This window comes from Onthophagus taurus, chromosome 7, assembly GCF_036711975.1.
Source record: "Onthophagus taurus isolate NC chromosome 7, IU_Otau_3.0, whole genome shotgun sequence".
In the NCBI taxonomy this organism is placed as follows: domain Eukaryota; kingdom Metazoa; phylum Arthropoda; class Insecta; order Coleoptera; family Scarabaeidae; genus Onthophagus; species Onthophagus taurus.
This window is the reverse complement of record NC_091972.1, coordinates 6424349-6452039: the sequence shown is the minus strand read 5'-3', so window position 1 is coordinate 6452039 and position 27691 is coordinate 6424349. Positions and strand designations below refer to the sequence as shown.

Here is a 27691-nt window from a genome sequence, read left to right as displayed (position 1 = left end):
TTATAATTCATATGTAGGCATGCTAAGCTACTAGAACAATCGGTAAAGGTGCCGATTTTCTCTAAAAATATTCTTATCTTATAATTTAAAATTTGCAAAAATGACTTATTGTTAATTTCGCTTTATTACGTAATGACGCGTCGTGAATCGAGTGCCGATTGCGTTTTTGCATGCTCGTGGCGTGTAAGTTTCGCTTTAATTGGTTGTTTGGATGTGCGCTCATGTTTTATGGCGATTGCGATCGATGGCGGAAAAAATATGACAGCCATAAACACGTTTGAAGCGATGGTCGTAATTATAATTTACCTCGAAATGGTTTACGTACGAACCATTTCCGATTGGTTTAAAACCCGTCAATTTAAACGAGTGGGTTATTTGCATAATATTCTCTTATACTTAAACCATTAAGCAAGTTTAAATTTATTTCAATTTAATCTACAACATGAAAATTTACAACTTTAGTAACCACAAACAAACAAACTTTATTACTGCTAAACGAAGATCGAAAAATATTACACGATGAAAATAAAAAGAAAACGGAAAAGGGACTGAAATTAGGTCCAATTCAAAAACCTTTCCACCTAATAATTAAGTATTCTGCGAACGTGTACTTATTCTTAAGGTCGTCAATTATTCGACCAGCAGCCGTTAATTTTCTGCTTTTTTTCTTTGCTATATCCTCAACTGAAGTTGTTTCTTCGTCCATGCTGGAGCATTTTCTGCCGATATTATGATTGGACGATTCTCTTCGTCCGGTTAAAAGAAGGAAAATCGTTGCGTGACTGTTAACAATCTCCTCATCGTCCCCACCCAAAAAAATAAAGAACCTAAAGGAAATCCGTGTTGGAAAAAGGGACCAACGTTAGTGGTGGTTGGGAGCACTAATTTCGATAAACGGTGGGTGTGGTCAGCTTTAGACATCCACACGGGTGCGTGTATCGTCTAATAAAATCACTGCCCGTTCTCCACCATATCGAGAAAAATACAAGACATCAGGGCCGTAATAAAAAATGTTACGCCAATACGAAATTGCAAAAAGAAAATATTACTAATATTGATTATATTAACTGGCGCTTGCATAAATTGCAAAATTTATGAAAGTCATAATTATTACCTGCGGTTCATTACGGTCACTCATTAGTTTTATCGAGTGACAGTTAAACAAATGAAATAAGTAATTGCGTTTGATACTAATATCGACGTTGACGGACAATTACCACGTATGGAATATTTAATAACGAGATTCAAATAACCTTGTTTTATTTTAATTCATACATATTGCTACTTTAATAACAAAATTTCATTTTCTTACATCATTAAATGACAACTTTATCATCCATTTTTATTGAACGACTGTTAATAAGTAGAAAAATGGTTATTTCTTTGTAGAAGTGTCATGATTCTGTCAAGTGGTTATAGTTTGCGTGTTGTGCAAGGTGATATTACAAGTATGAGCTTATAAAATATAGTTTCGTTGATGGGTGTCTTTTAATAAATAATGTGATTAAATTATGCGATAAACACATTCATCTGTATACAACCGTAGAGATGATAATGAAAGATTGTTGCTCATGATGTTGCTTAGCTTTCTCTGCTGAGAAAGATCAGCATATGTAGTTGGAAGATTATTCTTGCACTCAAGCAAATTAGTACAATTATAAAGATCCTGTTTTCGCAAAGTCAAAAGACCAATTTGCGCAAGATAAGACCTTTGCGACCTATTCCTTGTCTTTTTTGGGAAAGATCTGCATACTTGGACATTACCAGAATCATTATAAATCGTCTTACCGCAGACCCCAAAGCTCCAATACACAAAAGATTGTTTCTGGTGAAGTACCATAATGAGTTATTCCTCAGCTTTCTTTATAAAAGGTCAGTATAGATGGTATGAAAACTCACTCGCATTCATGCACCTCATCTTCAATTGCACTACAGTACAAATCAAGCCTTGACTTTCTCAATGCTTCATCTCCAACTGTCTCGGTACACGGCCAATCTCTTCTAGCTTCTCATCCCGAGATGCTTCCTCCTGATTGTCACAGAAACAATTTCTTTGCTGCAGACATCTTTGTGCATGCGTTATGCATGTCCCGCTCAGCGGAATCGCACTAATTTTATATTGTAGTCTCCAATTGTGACACTCTGCCCAACACAATATAGTTTGATTTTATCTTCGTTGATCCTTAGTCCAATCTCACATCCAGCGGTTTCGAGATTTCTTTGGCCGCTTATATTGATCTGCCAAGGATGTTTAAGTCATCTGGATATTCCACCATTTAGACGGACTTGTTCATCAAGGTTGCGTTTAGAACGACTCCGGTTCGTCTGATAATATATTCGAGTAATATGTTGGAGAGTACGGGTGCTAGATCAGCATAACCAATTATTAAATATTGAGGTCGCGCTTTATGGTGTAGAGCTTGTGTCTGGTTTCTTTTTGCTTGTTTGAAGTCTATGAATAGCTGGTGTATATGAGTGTTAAACTCCTAAAACTTTTCGTAAAGATGTCTGGTGGTAAAGACTAGACCTACCCGGTCTAAAGCCAGCTTCTTATTCGCCTATGATGTTTTGAGTGTATTCTTCTAAGTTCTGTTCTGGGTGCATTCATACACATTACAATTACAATTACCCCAAGGTTCTCTTTTCGCGGAGTCCAAGAACCTATGTGCGAAATATTGTTTCTGATGCACCTTTATCTGTTTTTCTTTTTTCTGGGAAAGTTTTTTTTATGCGTGTTACTACAATCACCAAAGATTCTCTTTTCGCAGAAGTCAAAGCACCAATTTCACCAGTTTCATGACTTGTTCTTTAGCTTTCTTTCTGGGAAAGATCAGCATAAGACGAGTGATATCAAAGATCATCTTCTAGAGCGAAAGCATGTGAATTTCTCTTGTTTGGTCTTTTATGGACAAAAGTTTCATAAATTAATGTAGCATTAAAATAATTTGGTGTTTCCAAATTTAGTTGCAAAAAGTTTCTCCTGTCAAAAAATTAAAATTGATGCTAAATAAAGTTTTTAAAATTTATTCTTAGTTCAATCCTGTTCAAATCAACTTATATCTTTCGATACTATTGATATGATTTATTCAGTTTCAATCATTCGCATTGTAATTTCGTTTGGGTATCTCTCCACCATTTCAGTGTCGATATATCGTCGCGGTGGTGTATAATTAACGGCGGATGATGACCGAAGGGGGCGGTTGTTCGATCGGTTGGTGGATCGGTCCGGCTCTGGACGGCGGCAGTGCCGCACTGCGCACTGCCCTGTATAATTACCAAACTTCGCTCGCTTCGTAACGGCTCCTCTTTTTTTTTTAGTTGTTGTTGTTGCTTTTCGTTTGCCGTTTAATTACCGGCTTTGTTTCCGCGCCCGAAACCCTGCGATGTAATAATCTCTTTCTCTTTGGAAAGAAACACGCCAATAAAAATTAAAAAAATATATTACGATTTTAATCGTTGTTTTTTTTTTTTGCCATTCTTATACCTAACATAGTTTCCTCCTAATGGTCGGCGATATCCATTACACTTATATAGCTTATTATCCGTGGCGTGTACCACAAGTTCTAAAGAGAAGAATTAGCTTGTATGGGCGTCAATTGTATACAAAAGAAGGCGACGTTGTTGTCGTCGTCGAAGCTTCGTTGTTGCTTTCGTGTTCGGCTCTGGGTCGGTGGTAATCAATACCCCGTTAATGCAGGAGGGTGCACCGGGACAATGGTCTAATGTTTCGTGGTGATTAAGTTAGCATTGTAACTGAAGTATTGTTGTACTAGCTATTTATACCCCTCTCTCGTCGTCATCGTTGTCGTCGTCATCGCCATCGTCGGGAATCTGTTGTACGACGCTCGAAGCTCTCTTGTGTCCTCGCACACGCTTCCAAAACTGAAACGGGGTGAATAGAATAGAAGCACGATGTAAGGGTGGGCTGCCTATCGGCGGTAACGTCACGCTGGCGTGTATTACACGATGGTGTCAAGATCGGTACTAGGTAGGTACTCATAATGGAATTGATTCTTGATCCCATTGAAATGATCTCACTTATAAGGGACGTATTGAGTACTTGGTAGCAGAATTGGAAAATTCTTCCATTCAGTTGTGCATAAAAAAGTAAGAAATGTACATTTATATATCGTTTAAAATGAGATATGATTAATGATAGGAATATGTAACAGTTTAACATTGCTCTAATTAAGTTTTGAATAATAGTAATAGAATTCCGTAAGGTTGTTAAGCCTTGTTGTAGACGTATCCGGCACGGGGATTCATGGTGGTTTCAATATCCATCGTGTTAAGATAAGTCGTACCGGAGCTGGTTAGTTCTTATGCTAATTAAGGCGAATTATAATTTGTAAAGTAATCTATCTTCAGCTTAATTGTAATTGCTTGTCTCCTCGCCGTATATGGACGGAACGACGCGCCGCGGTCACGAAAATAATTGAACGCGTTATGGAGATAGGAATTTTTGCCTTTCAAATGAGTTCATTACTCGCGACGTCTTAAGCTCACGTCAATTCGTCCAGTCGTCGCCGCCGGCTACCGTCCCGAGAATAATAATGGCAACGGAAATGAATACGGGTCCTTATTATAATAGTTTTCGCAAGTGGTTATAACCTTTTTTTTATAATTGTAATTTTTCTTTTAACGTTCTCCCAAGACCGTCTCTATTCAAATCCATCTTTGTGTTGTACAAAATACAAAACCCGGTGTTTTGTGCCATTTTACAAAGTGGATAATTGGTTCGTCCGCCTACTGAACTGCCTTCGAAAGTTAGAAAACAATAGAAAACAGTTTCAAAACTGTCATTCATCACGTTCCGCGTTGTTCCGTTTTTCCCCAGCTATTACTATCATTTGCTGCGACCGTGCATCAAAAGACAGAGAGAAGCCTGAGGCCGCAACTACTGTTAAATTTTCCCGATCGACCTAATGACTGTAATCGAGAGCGAAACCGTGGCTGAAGACTGATGGCTAAATGATCGCCTTCGAACGAGCAAGGTACCAATCTGGTTGGGGCAAGCCACTTTTGAGAAATTCCAGGTGCCAATGTGGATCTCCCATCGACAACGCGGAGATAATTAAAGGGAAAGGATACGAACAGGGGGAGAACCGATGATTTAAATGGGGGAACAAAAAGGCGGGGACAAAACGGGAGTACAACGAGAAACGCGTAGAGAGATCCGCTCTCTCGGTAGCTAATTAAAAAACATCCTTTCGATATTGAAATCACCTCGTCGTCCCGTGTTCTCTCCTGATCTCCGAGACTTGAGAACGGAGATGGACCTAGAGAGAGATGGAACCTTAATGAATGACCTGTTACCCGGCCTTCCATTGAATTTTAATTAACAGATGTACAACAGCGGGGATCTGATAAGGGGTACAAACTGAAAGAGTATTATAAAAATCCAGTTTTCCTTTTCAAGATTAAGATTCCAACTTTAGTCAACATGCAAACTGTTAATGAAAAACATTTTTTTGTACATATCAAGTCCTTATTATAAATTATAAACAATTTTCGAAATTAAGTCTTAATTATATATCAAGTTATTAAAAAAAGAGCAATCATTTAAACTGATTAAATCACTCTTTCATATTCCCACTTACATTATTCTCATACAGTTAACAGTCCTACAAATATTGTGCTTATAGTGTACTTCAAATATTGCACTATCACCTTGGACTTTGCTGAACCTCATATTGAAACGCCTCGACCTCTGCTAAACTTGAAGGCTTCCTCTGATTACGCCGAAATTGATACAATTAATTAATCAGAATAGAGTATAAGATTTAGTCTGGTCTTAGTTATAACCACCAGGCACATACTGTGAATTTTTAATTTTGTTGAAGAATAAATTTCAATTTGTGTGCGCAATTTTTAATAAACTACAGTTTATATTTTGTTTTTAGCCAAGAATAAAAACTGGAATTCAACAGAATTAGACAGAAGATGACCCAAGACGTCATTGTAGAAAATATTATATCCAGTGGCTCAGAAACTGATGAAGAGGAGATTAAAGATATTCAGCTATTGGAAGCAACAACAAACTTTCAATCAGAAAACTGAACGAGATCATACCGTTGTTTATATAAACGATTCCTCAAGTGTAGCAACTAAAAATCCTTTTTCAGAAGATTCTGGACTAGATATTTCAGGCGATGTTGAGACTCCAATGAATATATTTTAAAATTCTAGATGTCAGCAAATGCTACAAATTACTAAGTAATGGTAAAAATAACAAGCAAAATACATCATATAAGAAAATAACTAATAAAAAAGACAAATAAGATTAAGGTAGAAACATTCACAGACCTTAAAGACTTAAAGAAAAAGTACATGCAACCTCGATTCAAAATAATGATAATATAGGAAGCCATAAGAAGAAACTGCACAAACAGAGGGAGCAGATCAAATACAAAACCATGTTCTAACCATTTACAGTATAGATATCACTAGATAACATTCGAGGAATCAAAACATACTCAATCGTGTTGCTTAACCATGTTCTGAATCCTAAATTGATATCCTAAAAATCGAGTGTTTTCTGATTTTTTTTAGAAAAAATCGAATAACTTGAGAAAGGCCGAATATGTAAAAATATATAGGGTGTTCCATTTCAAAAAATAAAGTAGGTGGCGACTCCCGTTATAACCGAAAGTGCTAGAAACCTGAAAATATTTTAGTTGAAGAGAACGCAATTGATTATTCTAAAATCTGAATTCTCAAATTTTTATTTTGGTCAGAACCCCATAAACGTCTAATGAACTGTCTGGCTGAGACACCTGCATAAGACTTGTTATGACAAATACGATAAAGACATGAGCAGAAAAAGCTACCACAAAAAAAATTTCATACACCGTGTGAGAACAGTGAAAGTGAGCATATTAGAGATATGCGAAATCCAGGACATTATAAAATGGTAACGCAAAAGAAGGCTGGAATGCAGAGACTATATTCAACATCTGGAATAATCAAGACTACCAAGAATAATCAAAGATGGACTTCCAAGAGCAAACAGAGCCCCCGGAAAACATCTCATACAATGGTATCAAAAAATTTAATTCCGTCAAAGTAATTGAGTGGATTGAATCAAAGATTAGTAAATTGGAAATGATACATAGATGAACAACGACGACTTGTATGGAATAATCATTTCTTCTTAATTTAATTATTTACTATTTTTATGTCACATGGTTAAAATTTCATCGTTTATAAGTCTTTTGAAAGCCGATTTCATAAAACAGCCTTTTTCTTATTCAATTTAATTAAGTTTTTTTTTGGTTCTTGTGATTTGAAGTTGAGGTTTTGTAATAAATTGAGAAGTCCCACTGTGACCGTCTTCTTCTCGGTTTCCTTGGGGTCTTCTCTTTTTTTTATTTATCGCCGCCACATGTCGCCGCCAGTGCGTGCGCCGCTCAATAAATGAAAATAGAGCCCGGCCGAGTCGTGGCGCAGTACTTAAAAATGCATTAGGACGAAATACAGTCCCGCCCGTTGTCGTTGTTGTTTTCTGGTGTTGCTTTTTTTATTTTTTTATATTTTTTTTTGTTCTCCCGTTCCTCCACCGCCGCCGTCGGGGCTCTTTCTCGCTTCCTAGAGGTCGTTTTTGGGTACTCTAGCTAGCGCTCTCTCCGCGCGCAATAAACAACGTGGGGCACTATTTTTAAAGTGTATTACTTCGCCCCGAACTCCTTTTCCCCCTATCTTGCTCTTCTGAATGGATGTCTTTATGCCGTACACACGTTTTTGGAATGTTTACATTTTTCGAAAGACACTAATCCTGAAACACAACTAAAAAAAATTATTTTTTTCTAAATATCTTCTATTTCGATTTAATTGAAATATTTTAGACATCAATGATAAAGTTAACAGAGAAAGCAATAGCATAACACATCAGGTGTACATAGCGACACTTGTCAATCAAAAACCCGTGGCTAGTTCGAAATACCAACGCGGTGAGACCGCATATAAAATAATTCATTTCGGAGGACGGCCACTAGCGAATAACGTTCGTTGGTGGAAAAAGTGTGTTGGGCTCGCGGGCCCATTGACGCCTTTGTCGAGGACCCATTAGCCGCGATGGATTGACCGGTGTAGCGGATGTTCGGTTTCGCTTCATAGCGAAAAGAGCGCCGCCGCCACCGCGGCATCAGAACAACATGACGACGAACGCGATTCGCTTTATTGTTTTGCGTTTGACTGATGTATTCGCCGATTTATTTCCGTTCGCCGTCCGTCCATCAGAACCATCGCCCCTAAAGTGCCCCCAACCCATTTCTGTTTGTTTCTCACCTGTTTACTAAAATTTAATTGAAAAATCGTGTTTTTTTATCAAAGACAAAACAAACATGGGAAGAAAATTAGATAAGATTCGAGATTTTGTGTAGGTATAAAAGATTTAGAAATTGTTACTCGCATTATTAAATGAGTAAAAATGAAGTTGGAATTATTTTTGGTGAGTATCCTTTCTCTAATTCCTTTTGGAATATCCGCTCCAAAAGAAGATGGAAATACTAAAATAGTTGGAGGTGATCCAGTTAATATTTACGAACATCCACATCAAGTTGCTTTGCTTTACTTCGGATCGCATATTTGTGGTGGTGTTTTAATCCTACCCAGATTTGTTCTTACATCTGTAACTTGTATAACAGAGTAAGTTCATTATTTTTTTTTTATTTTTGCCTCTACATTCTTTTTTCTTAGTGGACATCCGACCCAATTCAGTATTAGAGCTGGTTCAAGTTATGCCAACGAAGGAGGAATCGTCGTGGATGTAAACAAAATTCATATCCATCCAAACTACAATGAATTTACCTTCGATTTCGACGTTGCAATCCTTTATTTAGATTCTGCACTTTATCAAGACTCCACCATTGATTTTGCAAATTTGGTTGCTGCTGGTACTCCTATTCCAGCAGGAATTGAGGCTACTGTAACCGGTTGGGGTACTTTAGGGGAAAGCGGAGAAGTTGCACACCAACTTCAAGAAGTTAAAGTAAATATTTTAAGTGGCGATGATTGTAAAGAAGCTTATGGAGATATAACTATTACGGAAAATATGCTTTGCGCTGGTGTAACTGGTGGTGGAAAAGATGCTTGTGTGGTAAGTACATTAAATTTATTCTTTTTATAAATTTATTGGATTAATATTCTTTAGGGTGATGCTGGTGGTCCATTACAATTGAATGATCAAGTGATTGGATTGGTATCATGGGGTTATCCAGGATACCAAATCTATGGTTGTGGAAGACCGGAGTATCCCGGTGTATATACCAATTTAGCTTACTGTCGGGAATGGATAACAAGTGTAACCGGTGCATAAGAAAAAAATAAAGCATTTAACAGTTACGCCCTCATTGTTTGTTGTTCGTCGTCGTTGCCAATGAAGAAATCAAAGTCCTTCGCCGTCGGCTTTTTCGCCCTCGGTCCGCCTTTGTATTCGGCGCTCGTATTTCTCGGGGATTTGTTTAATGAATTGCCCCGACCGTTGGAGCGTCGTCTTTGCTCCGCTGTGGGTCTTTTTTTGTGTACAAAGCGCCGATCAGCTTTCGCGGTCCCGCTTTTTCCGCCGCCAGAAGCGACCTCGTTAAGTCCACCGCTGAAATTATAATAGAGAGATCTTATTGGTTTTTTCAACGGTTCTCCTGTTCTTCAACGGTACTCCAAAGATCAAGAAGAATCGTCCTGAACCGTTGAATTATGTGTTTCGATTTATTTATCGATGTTGTTTCCTTTGCGTGAGTATAAGAAGAAAAAATCAAGTAGAGGTAGACGAATATTTCCAAAAAAAATTTGTATTGAACAAACAGTTTACTTTTTTAGCAAGTAAAATTTTTTCCTAATGTGAATTTATACACGTCATTAGAGTTGGAAGCACATCGTGCCTTTGGGACCTAGAGTTCCGGAGGCCGGGAAACTTACCTTTTAGGAAGTTTTCTCTTGATAAAATAATGCGCTTTGTTGGTAAACCTTGACTGCGGAGGAATGGGTCCCTAACCGGAACGTATGGGATCGGCGAGCGGAGAAAACTAGCAATGATTTTATGGGCTTCGGAAAAAGCCGGCGATAATAAAAGTAATAAATTGTCCCAGGGAAAAATGCTTTCTAATACGGTTTTTTCAGCCGGGCGAGCCATTTAAGGGGAGATCTTTTATTTCCACGGTCCGTGAGTGTCTCGGATCATTAATTTCCACGTACACGTACACACGGCGACGCCGACGTTGGCCGCGTTTCGGTCGATATGCCCCCGAAACCCCCATTTTTACCTTCCGCTGTTTATCCGGATTAAGATCCGACGCCCTCCTTATCACAACCGCTAAATCCGAAAACTCCAAATTCTCTATTTTGGGTTATAACGGTAAATCACGCACAAAAACAACGTGACAAAAATTAACAATTCAAGTAAACATTAATAACAAAGTTAACATAAAATTAGCAGAAACTCTGATATCTACAGTGAGTGCTCCTACATCCATTTTAAACATGGAATATAATTATTTCCGATCACGGAACGTCGGCTATTCGCTCGGCTCATAGACCAATAGTCATTAACCGGCGAAACCCGACCGACAGGTAGATAATGAACGGTTATGAACCACTCCCGAAACAGAAATTAAAACTGCGACCGGGGCCATGGTATAAATCACGAACCGGACGGGTTCGTCGACGAGAGAGGGAATAAACGAGATGGAATAAGCGTAAAATCGAAAACGAAAGGGAAAAAAGTTTTAAAAAATTGTATTACAATGAAATCGTTTCAATTTGGAAAAACTATTAATATTTCTAAATTAATTAAAAATAACGCAAAGTTGAGGTAACTCAAATCATTTAATAAATCATATATTTCAACAACCCTTCCAAATTTTCACAATAAAAAAGATGCTCAAAATACACTGTTAATTAATTATCGTACCGGACGTCATCATTGCAACTATGCAACCAATATCACAGTATTGGTATTGTAATACGCAAATCGCGTATTGTACGATTTGTACTGCGATATTGGTTGCATACTTGCAATGATGACGTCGGGTACGATAATTAATTAACACATTGTATAGCAACTACATACATCTAACAAATAGAATTGACACGGAAACGTTAAGTTCAGCAAATATAGGAAGTGACCATGACAACTTGTGAAAAAAATTAACATCGAGAGCATAATAGAGCAAAATGAATAGAAAATAGCAAAAGAATATGGAATCGGATTTGTATGGGGCCCAGAAAAAAATTTAGAAGACTATCCAAAATCAAAAAAGATATGTGAAATACAAACACGTTCAAATTAACATCATATCGAGAGAAGAATGGAAAGAACAGTTTGCAAGACTACATGGAGAAATGCAATAACAATTTCAATATTGAAAAAGGGAGATAAGAAAAAGCCAACAAACTATAGAGGCATAACCTTATTGACCACCACGATGAAATGAAAACCATGAAAAACCATAAAACAAAGCAGATATTGAGAAAGATAAAGATGGACTCCTTCAGATCGATATAGGATTTTCTTTGAAGGAAGTGCTTCCTTGGAGCCAGTTTCACTTCAATGGACGCCCCTGGACATTCCAACAAGACTTCGCGCCTGCGCACAAGGCTAAGGTAGTTCAGCAATATTCCTTCATTTGAACCTCCTCGACATTTCCGTGTGGTCCACCCTATAAAATAAAGCAGAAATATATGTTTACCTTGATTTTATTATTAACAGCTGAGGCATAACTATCATGGTTAAACTCCTCATTCTACTTGGTTTCTAATTTAATAAATTTTCTTTAATCTTTCTTTTCCATGTTTTCATTTCGCCGTGTTAACCTATTTGCTCCTACTTATTATTAGTCAAAGATGGAACTGCACTAACATTGTAAAATTTCTTTAATTTTAATTGATTCTGATATTTATTTTAATCATTTGAAAGATTATTTAAATAAAAAGAAGTTTGTGGTTATTGTCTTGAACTGTGAAATCAAAACGTGTAGGAAAACAATTTGGTACGGGTCGAGAATTCGTTTCGCCGCGCTGGGACAAAGACGGAGACAAAACCTAACCTTTCTGACAACGAACATAATTTATCCTGTATCCAGGTGCAATTTTACGGAGTCTGGCGTGCGATTTTCGTTCTCTTTCTTTTTATACACGCCGGCGTAGTCTACCTGATTTAGTTTTCCACAACTAAATTAAAAATATAAAAAATTCCTAAAATTATAAAATTTTAACTGTGCAAAAATTATTTGAATATTAGAAACTTTTCCACCTACATTCCATCCTAACACGAACAACGCTATTTCATTTTTATTCAAGGAATATCACAATGTAAAATTTATTGCTCAATTAAAATTGGAATGTGGTCTTGTGTTAAGAGAACTGTATTTTATTTTACTAGTATATATTTTTTTTACAGCATTAAAAGAGATGTAATTGTCGTCTTACACGATAGAAAATCAAGAATAGAAAATAGTAACTGTAATAATAACAATAGCGTGTAAATCGAGTTATGTGCGAACAAGCAATTATACGCCCTCTATCGGGGTCTATGTTTTATAATTGCAAATAATTTTCGTGTTCGTTTTATTCGCAACCCGTTATCGTGTTACACGCAAAAAGCCCCAAAGCTAATAATAACCAAACATGTGGAATGGAGCTAAATAAAAAGAGTTTATTTTTACTTTTAAAAAAAGGAGAAAAAAGATTTTTCTTGGTTGGTTCATTCTCTATTGTTCAAAATACGATCCCAAACTGCGTGGACGTTGTTTCCACTCGGGTAGCCGTTAATCAGATGGTTGTTTTCTGTAAGGTCCCTCGCCGAAGTGAACCTCTAACGAGCACCACGTCTAAAATAATGGGAACCGAAACAAACCAAAATTGAAAGCTACCCGATGAAGAAGAAGCTTTCTGTATCTACTTCTGTGTTTTTGGTTACATATTAAATTACATTTACCAACATAAATCTATTAATAATTAACTATATCATATTAAAATTTTTGAGAGTTTGGAAATAATTTGAGATTGCTATAGAAAAAATTAAATGCAAACTAAAAGTCATTATGTTAGTTCATTTATAAAGTTACCAAGTACTTAGTATATAAATTTCTTTTAAAAAGTCGAAAATATAAATACTACCAGAAAAAAGATACCAAAACTTAGGTCCCAAAAGGAATCGAACGAAAAGAAGAAGAGGACGAGCATCAACAGAGAGCGGTGGCGGGCACAGCAAAACGAAGCTCACGAGAAACAAGATCGATACATCGGGGCATGTTGATCAGTATCGTTTGAAGAATTTCAGTTTCTTATTTACGGGTTTTGAATCTCTGCTTGTGTCCCATTTCGTTTTCTTTATTTTTTAACCACCTCTTTTTTTGATTTTACTTTTTGTGTTTCTTATGAACATACCGAGTTTTTATCGTTCTAAGAAAGCAGGTTCGTATTTTTATTATTGTAAATGGTACAAATAAGTTTCCGCCGTTTAACAAAAGAAAGCTCCATCAGAAAGTTATGTTGAAATTGTCAGATGTAAAACATAATATCGTAAGTTTGGACTGTCTAAGCAGCGCTCTACATCATACGAAGATACTAAAAATTGGGTCGATTCATGGACAGCCAAAAGATGAAGAGTTCTTCCAACCTGGTATTCCAATGCTGCCAAAAAGATGGGAAACAGTAATGGCTAGTGATACACAATATTTTGAATAAAAAGTTCGGAAACTTATTTGTACTTTTATAATATTTTAAAAAAGTATGTTTTACCTACCACATTTGACCTGGAAATAGTGATGTGAAGGTACAGGAGGTGATTTTAAACGACTCCGGGGTTGGATCCATTGTCAGTTTTCGTCAGGTTTTCTCATTCGATGGTGCAAGTCACGTTCAAGATTGACCTCTCAATTCGTCATCGCAGCAGGAGACTTACATCCCGCAGTCTTCATTCGGACACATCGATTCTTACATAAAAATTTAAAAAAATTTCCTCTTTAAATAAAAATAGTTGATGATGGTTTAAAAAACGGATCGAAAGGAACAATCCTCTTTATATGACGTATGTGGTAGTCCGACCATTTACCAGTTACTATCATACGTTAAAAATAACTGGATCGTCATCATTACCGGGGCTAAATTGCCCCGGTATACAGCATTTTAATAAGGCGATCGGTCATTTCTCTGTACTCCAGGGTCGATTTGAAATTTTAAACGGGATTCGAGAGCGATCGCGGCAGGAAACTCGTGGCGGCGTCGAATGCCCAGTCACGGGGCCCAACCATCGAAGCTACAACGGCTGATATCGGACCCGCACGAAAGGAAATATCAATCATCGTAAATTGACTTCCTTTTGCGGCAAATATACGCCCCGTTGTCTACAATCAAATTACTCAATTAGATATAAATTTGGAGTTTACCCAAATTTTTTATACATATAAGAAAAATAACATAAAAAGTATTATATATATATATATATATAAGGAGACCTTTGCGGTCCTTTCATGCCCATGTCGTTTTTAGGCATCCCTTACTTCTTCTTTCTGTTAGACTCCATCACATCGCTTTCTTCGGGATTCTTCCTAGACCCATTCTTTGAATGTGGCCGTACCATTGGAGCTGTCTTCTTTGGACTTCGTCGGTATTTCGCACCCGATCTAGTTGAGTCTTGCCAGGTGCTCTTCTCCAGAAATCCATTCCAACTGCCAGCAGCCGGTTCTCTATTTGTTTATTTCATTGCCAGGTAATTAATCGCATCCTTACAGCGCTACGGGGATGAAGATAGAGGAATATAGTTGTTATTTTCTTATTTTCTTAATATTAATAAACAAAATTTAGAAAACGAAAATTTAACTTATAAATGTACTTGTGACATCTGTTAAATGACGTTTAAACTTGAATGTTTGCCATTTTAATAAAAGAGGGCGCTTTAACAAAATCAATTTAAAATTAAGATTATTTGATGAATAATTTTTAATTAATTACTTAAATTAAGGTTCTCAAAATATGATTTATTTTTTTCATTAAACATAACTTAAAAAAATCTTCCATAACATACAAAAAAAATCTTAATTCTAAAACGCATTTCACCCCGATCTTTTTCAAATCCTTTCACTTATCTTATTCCGCTTTACTTTTAGCTTTCGGTTTCTTCAATTTCTTCAATCCATCTAAATTACCCTTCAATAAACTGCTATAAGCAACCTGAAATTTATTGATATCTTTTTGATGAATGACAGTGGAGATTTTCTTTGTCCTAGATTTCGCTCTAACTATGCACATGTGTTCCTGTGGTTCTGGAAGTGGAGGATTTCCACGCCTTGGTATTGGTTTATCATAACCATCATCTATAATTATAATTTAATTCATTTTATTTTACTTATAATTAAAGGTAAAAGCTATATGTCTTATTATATCTTACATCGTTTAAAAGTCATCATAACAGACCCGGTTTGTCTCGCTTTTTGAAATAACTTGGTCAATTCAGTTAAAAACTAAAATAAATGATAGGTTAGGTTGTTTTTGTTAGGTTATCTTCGATAGTACTTACGACGTCATTCTCTAATAAAACCATACTTTATTAGTTTAAATTATTGATAAATTCACTATTTTAAACATAAAATAATTTATAATTTGTGAAAAATATGTTCTGTTCACTTCCACGTTTTGTTTTGGAAGTTATCAAGTAATGAGAAAAGTCACTAAACAAAAATTAATTTTACTACTTAAAAAGTAATCCAGTACAAATATTATTTAATCAACACAATTATTACAATTAAGATTAATTTTATGAACAAATCCCTTTAAATATTTTCTAAAAATCTAATAAATAAATTTATTTGTATTTTCTTAGTAACTTTCTATTTTTAAGGTTCTCATTAAACTAACTTAACACAAACAGCTGATCCCTTGTGTTATTGTGAACTGTCAAAATTTGTCAAAGCGATTCTTATTTTATTTTTCATTTCCTATTTAAATAAGCAATATTAATGTTAATTTAACCAATTATTTATTAAAATAACTTATTTCAAATTGAAGTAAAATGGCAGATGATAAAATTCTCGTTTATTTCAAGTGCCAACACTGTTTACAACCTTTAAGGTTGGACGAATCTTTAGATTCCTTCAGCGAGCATATATTCGCGGAATTAACTCGTAAGTTACTTTGACGATGAGGTATTTTTTTTAATTGCTTAATTTCTAGTACCGATTTCATCGGTTCCTGATGTGGATCTTGAGTCCCAGGCGACCAGTTTTGATCATTATGTTCATCCATGTCGATTATCTGACTCAGGAAATGGAGCCACAGGTTTTATGTTGATATCTGATGGGCGTGAAGTTGAAATGGAAACTTTAAGTCATAAAATGCGAGTTAGAGCTGTTCTTTTTGATCTTGTTTCAGACAATTCTTTTATTGATCATCCTCTTTGTGATGAATGTACTGATTCTGTCTTACAACTTTTGGAGCAACAAATACAATTAGTTCAAACTGATTGTGAGGATTTTACTAAATATTATAATAAGTAATTAAAGAAATTGCGTTTATTTTGTTGCTTGTTGGGTTATTTTTGATTTTTTTAATTTAGATTGGAGAAGGATACAAAAGAACCTTCATTAAGTGAGTTACAAAAAGAATTAGAAGATGTTACAAGTGAAGAGAAGAGATTGATGGAAGAGTTGGATGCTTTAGAACAAGAAGAAAAATTAACTTTGGAAGCTATTAAAGAGGAAGAATTAAAAGCCAAAGAGTTGGCTAAAGAAGAAAATAATTATTGGGAGGAGTATATAACACATCGGGAAGATTATGATGATACAGATGATGAATACAAGTCCTTAGAAAGACAATTGCAGTATACTCAAACGCAATTAGAAAAATTAACTAATACAAACGTATTTAATGCTACATTCCATATTTGGCATTCTGGTCATTTTGGTACGATAAATAATTTTAGATTAGGTAGATTACCTTCTGTCCCAGTGGAATGGTCTGAAATTAATGCAGCATGGGGACAAATTGCTTTATTATTAACTGCACTAACAAGAAAAATTAATTTGAATTTTGAAAAATATAAATTAGTACCATATGGAAATCATTCTTATATAGAGGTAATAATATATGATTCAAAAAGGAATTAAATTAATATTTTTTTAAAGGTTTTAGCCGATCAAAAAGAACTCCCTTTATATGGATCTGGTGGTTTTAGATTTTTATGGGATACCAAATTTGATGCTGGAATGACAGCTTTTTTAGATTGTTTACAACAGTTTAAGGAAAAAGTGGAACAGCTTGATACAGAATTTATTATCCCTTATAGAATGAGTAAGGGTAAAATTGAAGATGCCAATGCTAGTTATTCAATAAAGTAATTTTTTTGTATATATGAATTAAGATTTAAATTAAAAATTAATTTTAGGATACAATTTAACTCTGAAGAACAATGGACAAAAGCACTTAAGTTTATGTTAACGAATTTAAAATGGACTCTCGCTTGGGTTTCCTTGCAATTTAAAGACCAAGAAGATGTTACCCTCTAAAAAAAATATTATAGCTGTAGAATAGAATATGTACATTTTTGCGAAAATTTTTTAGAAAATAAATTAATTTAAAAAGATTATTTTTTATAATTGTAAAAATAAATACTTTATTTCGAATTGAATACAAATCACAGAAAAAAACAATGTTGAAAAAAAATACTAATAACACGTTATTTAATTTGAAAAATAAAATGATAAAGCTCATTATTAATTATTACAATAACTTGAAAAAAAAAATTAATAAAAATAAAGAAACGAAAAACGTAAATAGGATCATTTCGAATTAAAAAAATAATAATAAAAACACGCACTTTTTATGTAATGTATATATACGTTTCTTAATAATAAAACAGTACTAACATGTCAAATATTGCATCTATAAGCTACTCATAAATACGTCTTTGGTTTTTGGGGCGCGAGTTTCTCCATCTAAAAGCATCCCTTATAAAACCGCGCTCCAAACCTGGAATGAGCTGCTACAATCACAGAACATCGCAATATATTATGTCCTTCTACAGTGCAAATACAGGACGACTTCACTTCCAACGTTTCAAAATCTTTTCCAGTTTATTATTTTTGTAATTTGGTGAGTAATTGTTTCAATACATAAGTATTAGTTTATTTTTGTATTCGTTCAGGAAGTTCCTCAGTCTTATCGATGGCATTTGTATTTTAATTTTATTTGTAATCCGACTTTCAATTCAAAATGTTTTTTTTTTTCCTTCTCATCGCAAGATACAAAAAGTGCTCAGCAAACAGCTAAATTTATTATTATCACATTTATTATTATAACGTTTAATAACACACAGTGCGTAGCGCAGTCTAAATACACACGAGAAAGTTGAGCGAGTATTGTCGAGGGTTTTCTCCTTTATTTTATATAATTACTAGTCAGCACATGCTAATGGTACACCTACAAGGGCTACCGATAACTGTTTAACATGCGTCTGCCACGTCGAACTCAATTGGAAGAACTTTACTCCTGTCCATTCTGCTCCATCAATTAATACTAAAACAAATTAAGATATTAATAACGATAAATTTACAATAAAAAAATTATTCTTTTTATGTAGTTTTCTCACTTTACTAAAGTGATTAACATGAAACACATGTAAATTGAATCAAGCTGTCAAGGTCAACAGTTGAATAAGCAAACTAAAGCAAACTGGAACAACATGTGATTCATATTCATACCGTTTAGAAATTTCTATAAAAGTAATGTGGAATGCATTACTTGGAAAAATGAGTTCATTTACATGACACATTAATATTTATGTATTGTACTAATCATAAATTTATGATTTTTTTAAATTTACCTCTCATTGGTGATGTATGCGAAGCCCTTGCAGAACAAATTAATCGTGATATACCATCAACACACTGACTCTTAGCTTCCAATTCTCTCTCCTTCTTTTTACCTAACCGCATAATTTTCTGTTTCTTTTCTTTACTAGCCAAATGCATCGTCAAACTCAATCCAGGGGTAGCTTGTAATCCCCGGAATAAAGCTTTAAGTGATGTCTTCCCGTCCTGTTTATTTTTATCAGTCTTCTCGCTCGATCTTGGTAATTGCCAATAATCAACTTGAAGTTCTAATGGCTCCCACGGTGACTCGCGCGTTTGTACATTTGGCGAAGATGGGGGCGTAAGTGCCGGGGGCGGAGCCGGCGGACTAGAACACATGAGATCCTCCAAATCAACGGATATGGATAAAGCGGAATCCGATGGTCCAACTCTAACTTCATTTACGAATGGCACGAATTGTTGCATCGAATCGTCTTGACAGTTCAACATTGCCTCGGCTAAAGGAAGCTGAGCCGTTGGTGCGTTCGTTGTTGGAGTTGCCAAGTATCTTTGGATACGATTCGATAATTCGTCCAATTTTAAATCTTGATCCGGAGGAAATAAAGCGCCGTATCCAGAATCTAAAGTAGCTAAATGTCTCGCCACGCTACTACTTGGAAAAGGAACTATATAAAATTTGATGTAATTGAGCCAATCTGGAGGTTTTGTTGACATTAAATCAACGTACGGACGTAAAGCCCAACCGACGAGATGATCGCCGCCGATTAAAAGGAGTTTTACGGGGTTCGAGAGCTTGGCACAGGTATTACAATACTTTTGGATCTTGCTGAAAAGCGTAGTAATTACGGCACGACCTTCCGGAGCGGATGTCGGTTGGAAGATCCGGTGAAGCGGCGCTAAACGTGGTACTAAAGACGTTGCTTGTGGCTCTGGACCGGATATTAATACTACACAGTCTGGGAGAATCGCTTCTTCTATTGGAAGTATACGGGATACTTGCTCCAAAAAAACTTTTCTGGCCTACAAAAGAATTAATAAAAATATGGTGTTGTAAACAAAAATTGTTTTAATAAAAAAAAAGCAGGCAATAAACTTGGTTTTAGTATATTATGTTTTCGCGCTACTTGTTTTTGATAAACAAAGTAGGTAAAGTAATAAACCACGAAATTAAACAAAAACAGATTTTTTTTCACGATAAATTAACACAATTAAAATGAGAAATACGGGTTGGGTTAATACACCCTCTTTTTCCAGAGGCTTTTGACCTTTCAGGGGGCAGAAATAGAAATCAATGACATGATACGATCGGTAGTTGAGCTAAAACCGTCGACGTCGGTGTGAATTATTAAAAGATTACGAAGGCGGGTTTTAGATTATTTTTATCAAACTCAATAAATCAATAAAATTCAATGTAAAAAGCCATGACTCGTTTTTCAATTTTAAAGGACATTAATGAAATAAATATTATTTTTGGAAAAAATTAATGTTCTAATAAGATCATTAACAAAAATTATAATCCATAAACTGTTTAGTAGGTTAGATTAGATTTCAAAATAGACGTTGAAGTAACAAGATTATTTTGGATTCTGGAAATTGAGTTAAATTCGTTCAAAAAATGTATTTTTTATAATTACGGACGATAAAAACTTACCGTAATAGTTTCTGGACTAGTACTTCCAGGCCCTTGTTGATCACTACTAGAAGCACTAAGAGAATGTTTCTTTTTCGTAACGGAAGCGCTTGTCCTAAACAATTTAGTCTTCCTCTCCATGATTTCCGTTAAATTATCGATATCGGTTGCGCCACGAAATTTAAGAATATTTCTATCCCTGGGCGGAGATCCTGTTTGAGGATCACTTTGAGCCTCGTAATCGGTACCGCAAAGATCCGCATTTCCATCGCTTCCAGAACAATTCTTATCGTCACCGGAACGTTGCTCCAATTCTTGATGTGTACCACCCGGGGTATCCAATAAACTTCGACTACTACTGAAAAACGGTCTCAAACTTGGCTTTGGAGTACTCGATATAGACATCGTATCCTGTTCACCAGGAGAATCATCATCGCAACTTAACGATTCTAATTCTTGGAAAAGTGCTTGGATATCGCTTGGATTTGGTAAAGCAGCTGTTCTACCTGTAAAAAACAATTATTAAATATTTAAATTAAATATGTTTTGATATTTACTATTTAATTGATGTTTGTGTAAATAACAACACAACAACTATTTCCAACGTAATTGATAATGTCTATTCCGCCTTATTGAAACAACAAGTTAATCGACTTGACCAAACTAACAAATTGAAACATTTCAAAATGACGATACCCGACGTTAAGCAACGCGACAATTTATAATTGCTGTACATATTTACATCGTGATATGACTATTATCTCGTTTTTGTTATAAAAATAGAAACCTAACTTGAAAATTGGATCTACGATGTTGCACCACATTTTCCAACAAACACAAAGAGCGCGAGGAGAAATTAGAAACTCATCGCTACCGACATCGGTATAAATAACGAAAACATGACCTAGAATAAACTACGTATAAAGGTATATGAGTCACATCTCTTCAGGTTCATTGTTCTTGTAATTATTTTAAATCCGATTTTTTGTTTTGTTAAATCTATACGAGTTTTTTTTTGTTTTGTACTTTTCTCAGGCGATTTTTACATTTGATGATTGCTTTTAAGAGTGATTTTTTTCAATAATTATTTAAAATTAGTATCATTATTACTTGTAATTATTATTATCCGATTTTTTGTTTTGTTAAATCTATTCAAGTTTTTTTGGTTTTATTCTAAGAGTGATTTTTTTTCAATAATGTAATAAATGTTGTGTGTTAGAGAAGTCTTTCTTAATAACACAATAAATAATCTATCTATCACTATTTATGGAGAGCTGTTTCTGGCTTTTGGTGCAAAGATGTTTGGCCGTCTAATTCGCCGAATCTCAACCAACAATGGATGTCACAACACAATATGCTACTATAAAGCGTTCAAAATGGTTTTGGTACGCGTCTGGTACGAGATTACGGCTTGTACAAGAAAAATTATTATTTGGACTATAATTATAACCTAATACATTTCAATTTTATTAAAGAATAAATTGTTTTTAACAACAAGAATTTTTCCAAACTCACTTTCATCACTGATGATTCATCGAATAGATATTTTAGGAGGTTTCAGCCAAAATATTTCAGTGAGAAAGATTGGTTCATAAAAAAACCCAGTGGTTGAGCCGAAACAATAAAGGTTATCTTTACTCTTTGATTTACCGAGCGATAAACTAAGTTTTACGATTGTTTATCTTTAACGAAGGGGGCGAAGCAACAGAAAATGACTTACTAGAGTAATCACTCAACTCATAGTAAATAATTTATCGTCTCCTCTTACAATTTATTTATTATTTAAACAAAAAATTACTCATCGTGGATTATTACATTATTTGATAAGAGAATTGACGAGAATAGTAATTTAAAATACAGAATGCGTTCGGGTTTATTAATAAATACGTGTCTTTTGGCATCCACACCAAATGTTTTATGTTTTTGGACCTTGGTTTAGATATTTTTGAGTGTACTCCAAAAGAACGGTGTGTTTATCAATCACACCTGCACGAATTATTAACAATTATCGATGATAATTTGTTTTAGAAAATTAATTGCCGACTTAAAATTCAGTTATTCATCGTGATTCATTATTAGAACAAATCTCGCATGATTTATATCACGTTTCCTTTTCACGTAAACACGTCGCAATATAATTTTTTAGTGTAACTAAACAACAAATAACAAGATTTACATTGTCAATATTTTCTTTCTGTTATAAATCGATTTTGTAATGATTTGTTAATAACGATTTTTATAACGGATCAAATAATATAACAGTAAAAAATTTATGACGTCTTTAATTTGTTTTTAATTATCGCAATGATGGTCGCAACTATCAGCTATCAACATTTTTGTAAGTTGTTCATAATGAGTACATTATCTAGGACACTTATGTATATGCATGAGGAAATAATTAAAATAACTAAACAGGGCCCGCATATAGCTCGATATAGCTCGTATTCCATTTCATTCCAGCAGTAATTAATAGAATAACCTGAGTTTATTTCGTGGAAGCTATAACAAAATCCACAAACACTATTAAAATTGCACGAGTTTCAATGCAAACATAATGTTTAATGTAGGTCAACCACTATGTTTCGCAAACAAAAAAATAGTATCACCTATTAAAGAATTATTATGTTGCGTCTCTAAATTCATCTTAGTTTTGCTACACTCAATCATTAAAAACCATTTAAATTATAACTAAACACAACAAATTACCTTCTTCTGTATCAGCCATTCGGAATTTCTTCAATAACGACACAAACCGTTGCTTAAAATTATGCCTGGTATGTGGTAATTTTCTCAACGGTTCCGAATCCGATAAATCCACCGGTTCTTCTTCACCGGAACTAAACTCATCCTCCTCATCACTGAAATCCCGATCCCTCTCCGTTTTGTGTTCCTGATCAACCGGCGTCGAATTCAACTGGCTAATCGTAATCCGCGCGGCCGGAAATGACGCTTTTTCTTTACCACCACCCTCAGCCATCAAGTCCAAATCAATATCCATTTGTTTTTGTAATACTTGATCCATTCGAATCACGCCCTCCGCTAACGTTTTAAAACCGAGCATCGTGCGATTTTTGTAACGTTTGCGACGTTGCAATAAAATGTGGAGATGATTGCCGTCACGTTTCAGGAAGTGCGGATACTGAAGACTGAAGGCCAATTCGAGGCCGGTATCTAACAGTCCGTTCGAAGGCAAAGTGAACTCGTTCGAACGTAAGATTCGTTTATTCGATTGCATTTTCACGGCTATCGATATCGAGGAGAGGTCGTTACCCAACGGACGAAGTACTTCCAAACGAGTTAACGTTAAAGAACATAATCTGTAACGAAAATAAATAAAAACCAATTAAAATTTGAGTTTAAATTATAATTAAAAGTGCTGATATTTAAATGCGAGGTCATAAATCTGGCTCTGAATGAGAGAACTTTTTAATGAATCACGTCTAAATTAGACATGGGGGAAAGAAGGAAATAAACAACTCTGGGGTTTTATTGTTCTTTCTAGTAGAAAGAGTGAAGGGCTTAATACGTGGGTCGTTGAAAATTGCGCCGTCGTTCCCTTTTAGAAATTAATCGTACGTTTTATTTATAAACGGCGCAATTTTCTTTTTTTATAAAGTGAGAAGAAAAACTTTGAATCGATAATGTAATTACAACGCAATAAACGATTTATTTGAAACTTTTTATTGTTCACAATTACGAACAATAATTGACAGCAAAAAAATGTTTATAACAATTCCGTTTAAATTATAAACCTAAGGATGTGCCAAAGCTTAAAATGGAATTGAATAAAATGAGAAACATCCTTTATGCACCCTTTTCTAATATTGGCAACATCCTCCTTTGCGATTTATTATTATAATTTTAAACACTTCAAACAACATGTAGTAACAAACAGTAATTTATAACTACAGCACTTAAAAATAATCAAAAACAGATGTTTTCCATCCATATCAATTTAGGATTTTATTTAAATTATTACTTTTCAGTTTTGCATGAAACGTTGTAATCTGCATTGATAGCAGATAGGCTATGATACTTGAGGAGGCTAATGTATATAAAACGTCACGATAAAGTGGCGGAAAGGACGTACCGGAAATAAGGGACACGATCATGAAGACAAAATATACAATAATCTAGTGCTGAATAACAAATAAAACTAGACTAACACTAGCACTAAAACTAACACTAGAACTAGAAACATTCCGTTTAGCCATGCGTCTCTTAAGAAGGTTAAACCTGAATGATTCTTGTTCTAGGTCTTGTGCTAGTTCTAGTGCTAGTGCAAAACTAGAACTAACACAAGACCTAGAACTAGAATCATTCGGGTTTAGCCGTCTTGGGAGACGTGCGGCTAAACCCGAATGTTTCCAGTTCTAGGTCTTGTGTTAGTTCTAGTGCTAGTGCAAAACTCGAATTAACACTAGACTAGAGTACTGGCTAACACTAGACCTAGAACTAGAATCATTTGGGTTTAGCCATCTTGAGAGACGTGCGGCTAAATCGGGCACGTACAAAGGGCCCGGTGGGGCCTAAGTGCTGTGAAGGAATTCACCCCCACATGAAACTACATACGTATAAGTTTTTAAATTGACACTTTAAATGACAGTTCGATTTTGACATTTTGAATAATACAAAATAAAAGATAGGTTTTTTTTAATAAATCGAATTTTTTAAAACCGCATTTGAATCGTTAAACAATGTAACATATTCAAATTTGAACTTGAAATTAATATTCATAATAAAAATTACTTTTAAGTTTTTCAATTGACACTTTAAATGACAATGTCAATTTTGACATTTTAACTAATACAAAATAAAGTATAGGTTATGTCGACAATGAATTGGATAAAGGCCCCAAAAGTTCTTAATATATATTTTTTTCGAATTAAAACGAACAATAAAGAATGGATTATATGAGTAATCTTTTTACAAATACCTAAATCTATCAACATTACTCACTTTTAAACCATAAAAAATCCAATTAAGATTCCTTTTAATACGGTTAAATAAATTGTATTTAAATCATCAATAAGGTTTCTAAACCTAATTTAAAAAAAAGTATTGTTTTCATCAATTTTATTACCTAGGGATACAGTTACTGGGTGTCCTATCAACTTCCCATGTAGCAAATAACTTCATGGGTACCGGCTTCGGTGGGGCTACGGCCGCCGCCCCTAAAATCGTCTTATTCATCCTTTCGCTCATTGTTTGAAGTAGAAGACCAAAATACCGGCTATTCTCAAATCACAATGAATAATAAAAACAAATCCCGAACATCCCGCGATTTTTCTTTTACAAAGATACGGTTTTGTGTCCCGCTTTATTGTTGTTTAATCACAAACGTTGTGAGCAACCATTCGATTGCCGCTCCCAAATCGAAGCCCCATTAAATTATTAACATTTAAATCATGTTTTAAAATTGTCATTTTTCATTGTTCATTTTTCGATCACAAACACGATTACACGAAGAACACTCGGTGAATCGGAATACGAAAAAAGGATGTCTAACCGCCACGATTGCAATACGAATTGGTTTTGAAAATTCACCAAACCCGTTCGGGACTTATATACGGAAACGCGACTCAACCCATTCGATCGTTACCAACTGTAGAAATTGATAATTCCCCACTAAAAAATCCGTATTCCAAATCCTAAACATATCGAGCGACTGTCAAAACGGCGAGTACGTAAATGACGTGTCTGATTTACTCGAATTAAGAGCTAAGAATAATAATAATTGTTTGAAAATCGTCTTCTAAGGAGATTTTTAGTGTTGTTTTATAATGAACTTTAACGCGAACGCAGCCGGAAGACCCCGTGAGTGTTTTGTTTTAAAACCTAACCTAAAAGCAAAATTTTGATTTATTAAGTGAAATGTCAATTTTATTTTACAGCCTTTGCCAGGAAAGTTAAAAGGGTTAGCGATGTTAATTCGATGGGGTATAATCCTTATAATCAACAACCTTATATGAACAATCCTATTGATAATTCTAATTCACAACAATTTCCACCAGGTAAGTTAGAAAATCACAAAGTTCAATAGGATATAATTTTTTTTGTATTACGATGATAAAATTAAGATTAGAATCATTTAAAAATAATAATACTAATTACTATTCATTGTTAATTAGATAACATGGCACCAAACATCCCCCAACAACCTCAGCTTCAACAAAAACAACCTTTTGATACAACCAAAGATATGGGATACGGTTATAATCAAAACCCATCGCTAAATATACCACCTCAAATGCAACCTGCGCCAGGATTAGGGGTGTTTGCACAACCGATGGTACAAGACATGGCTTATCAATATGGACAACAGTTAGCAAATACTGGAAAAACAATGGTTCAACAAGAAATACAAAAATATGTACCATTAATAAAACTAAAATATTACTTTGCCGTTGATACAAAATATGTAATTTCAAAGTTAGGATTGTTACTCTTTCCATTTACTCATTCAGATTGGTCGATAAAGTATGCTCAAGACGGGCCTGTTCAACCAAGGTATGAGATAAATGCTCCAGATTTGTATATCCCAACAATGGCATATGTCACATTTGTTCTGGTTGCTGGATTGGTGTTGGGCATGCAAAAACGTTTTAGTCCTGAACAAATTAGTATACAGGCGTCCTCTGCATTGGCTTGGTGTGTTTTCGAACTGGCCATTTACAGTTGTACAATGTATATTTCAAATATAAAAGCAAGCTTGAGAACATTGGATTTATTGGCTTACAGCGGATACAAATTTGTAGGGATTATTGTTAGTGTTTTAATAAGCATGTTAGCTGAAAAAATGGGGTATTATTCAAGTTTGATTTATTTAAATTTAGCGCTTGCGTTTTTCTTGGTGCGATCATTAAAGGGACAAATTTTACCTGAACAACAACCTCAAGCTGCAACTTCTTATTACGGGGAAGTACAGGTGCAACAAACCGGAAATAAACGGCGATTGTACTTTTTGCTATTTGTAGCTTTAACTCAACCTGTTTTATCTTGGTGGTTATCATTTCATCTCATTGGATACACACTACCGACACCGACAAGTCGTTAGAAATAGAAAATGTATTTGTCTAATCTATTTTTTTCTTATGTTTTGAAAGGAAATGATAATTTATGTGGAAAACTCTATTTTTTATATATAATCTGAAATTAAATCGGTTTCAAGTAACTATAGTGCTATTAAAATTGTATATAAAAATTGTAACATTTCTAATAAATCATTGTAATAAAACAAAATGTTCGTAATATTTAA

At 34.7% G+C, this 27691-nt stretch overlaps 5 protein-coding genes and 1 long non-coding RNA gene across 6 annotated transcripts; 3 read left to right on the top strand and 3 right to left on the bottom strand.

The window, feature by feature from the left end:
- The first annotated feature begins 8193 nt into the window (after positions 1 to 8193).
- LOC111418871 (vitellin-degrading protease-like) lies at positions 8194 to 9342 on the top strand. The gene is made up of 3 exons (XM_023051573.2): positions 8194 to 8646; positions 8698 to 9097; positions 9152 to 9342. The coding sequence occupies exons 1-3, from the start codon at positions 8429 to 8431 to the stop codon at positions 9314 to 9316; spliced, it is 783 nt and encodes a 260-aa protein (XP_022907341.2). The 5' UTR covers positions 8194 to 8428; the 3' UTR covers positions 9317 to 9342.
- A 1460-nt stretch (positions 9343 to 10802) lies between these two features.
- Positions 10803 to 14818, bottom strand: LOC139430813 (uncharacterized). The gene is made up of 3 exons (XR_011641179.1): positions 14454 to 14818; positions 13742 to 14342; positions 10803 to 11654 (listed from the first exon to the last, which is right to left on the bottom strand). It is a non-coding gene; the product is annotated as an uncharacterized lncRNA (long non-coding RNA).
- A 136-nt stretch (positions 14819 to 14954) lies between these two features.
- Positions 14955 to 15653, bottom strand: LOC111418843 (signal recognition particle 14). Its single transcript, XM_023051534.2, has 3 exons — positions 15515 to 15653; positions 15386 to 15458; positions 14955 to 15311 (listed from the first exon to the last, which is right to left on the bottom strand). The coding sequence occupies exons 1-3, from the start codon at positions 15536 to 15538 to the stop codon at positions 15085 to 15087; spliced, it is 324 nt and encodes a 107-aa protein (XP_022907302.1). The 5' UTR covers positions 15539 to 15653; the 3' UTR covers positions 14955 to 15084.
- A 214-nt stretch (positions 15654 to 15867) lies between these two features.
- Positions 15868 to 17575, top strand: LOC111418882 (Beclin-1-like Atg6). The gene is made up of 5 exons (XM_023051585.2): positions 15868 to 16118; positions 16168 to 16486; positions 16550 to 17069; positions 17118 to 17326; positions 17378 to 17575. Exons 1-5 carry the CDS (start codon positions 16007 to 16009, stop codon positions 17496 to 17498), a joined length of 1281 nt encoding a protein of 426 aa, XP_022907353.1. The 5' UTR covers positions 15868 to 16006; the 3' UTR covers positions 17499 to 17575.
- Positions 17576 to 18246: 671 nt separating this feature from the next.
- Positions 18247 to 25767, bottom strand: LOC111418805 (phosphofurin acidic cluster sorting protein KrT95D). Its single transcript, XM_023051477.2, has 5 exons — positions 25517 to 25767; positions 23140 to 23750; positions 20455 to 20939; positions 18815 to 19823; positions 18247 to 18507 (listed from the first exon to the last, which is right to left on the bottom strand). Exons 1-5 carry the CDS (start codon positions 25636 to 25638, stop codon positions 18386 to 18388), a joined length of 2349 nt encoding a protein of 782 aa, XP_022907245.1. The 5' UTR covers positions 25639 to 25767; the 3' UTR covers positions 18247 to 18385.
- Positions 25768 to 25770: 3 nt separating this feature from the next.
- On the top strand, positions 25771 to 27675 carry LOC111418806 (Yip1d-interacting factor 1). The gene is made up of 3 exons (XM_023051478.2): positions 25771 to 26250; positions 26328 to 26447; positions 26565 to 27675. The coding sequence occupies exons 1-3, from the start codon at positions 26217 to 26219 to the stop codon at positions 27488 to 27490; spliced, it is 1080 nt and encodes a 359-aa protein (XP_022907246.2). The 5' UTR covers positions 25771 to 26216; the 3' UTR covers positions 27491 to 27675.
- The last annotated feature ends 16 nt before the right edge of the window (positions 27676 to 27691 follow it).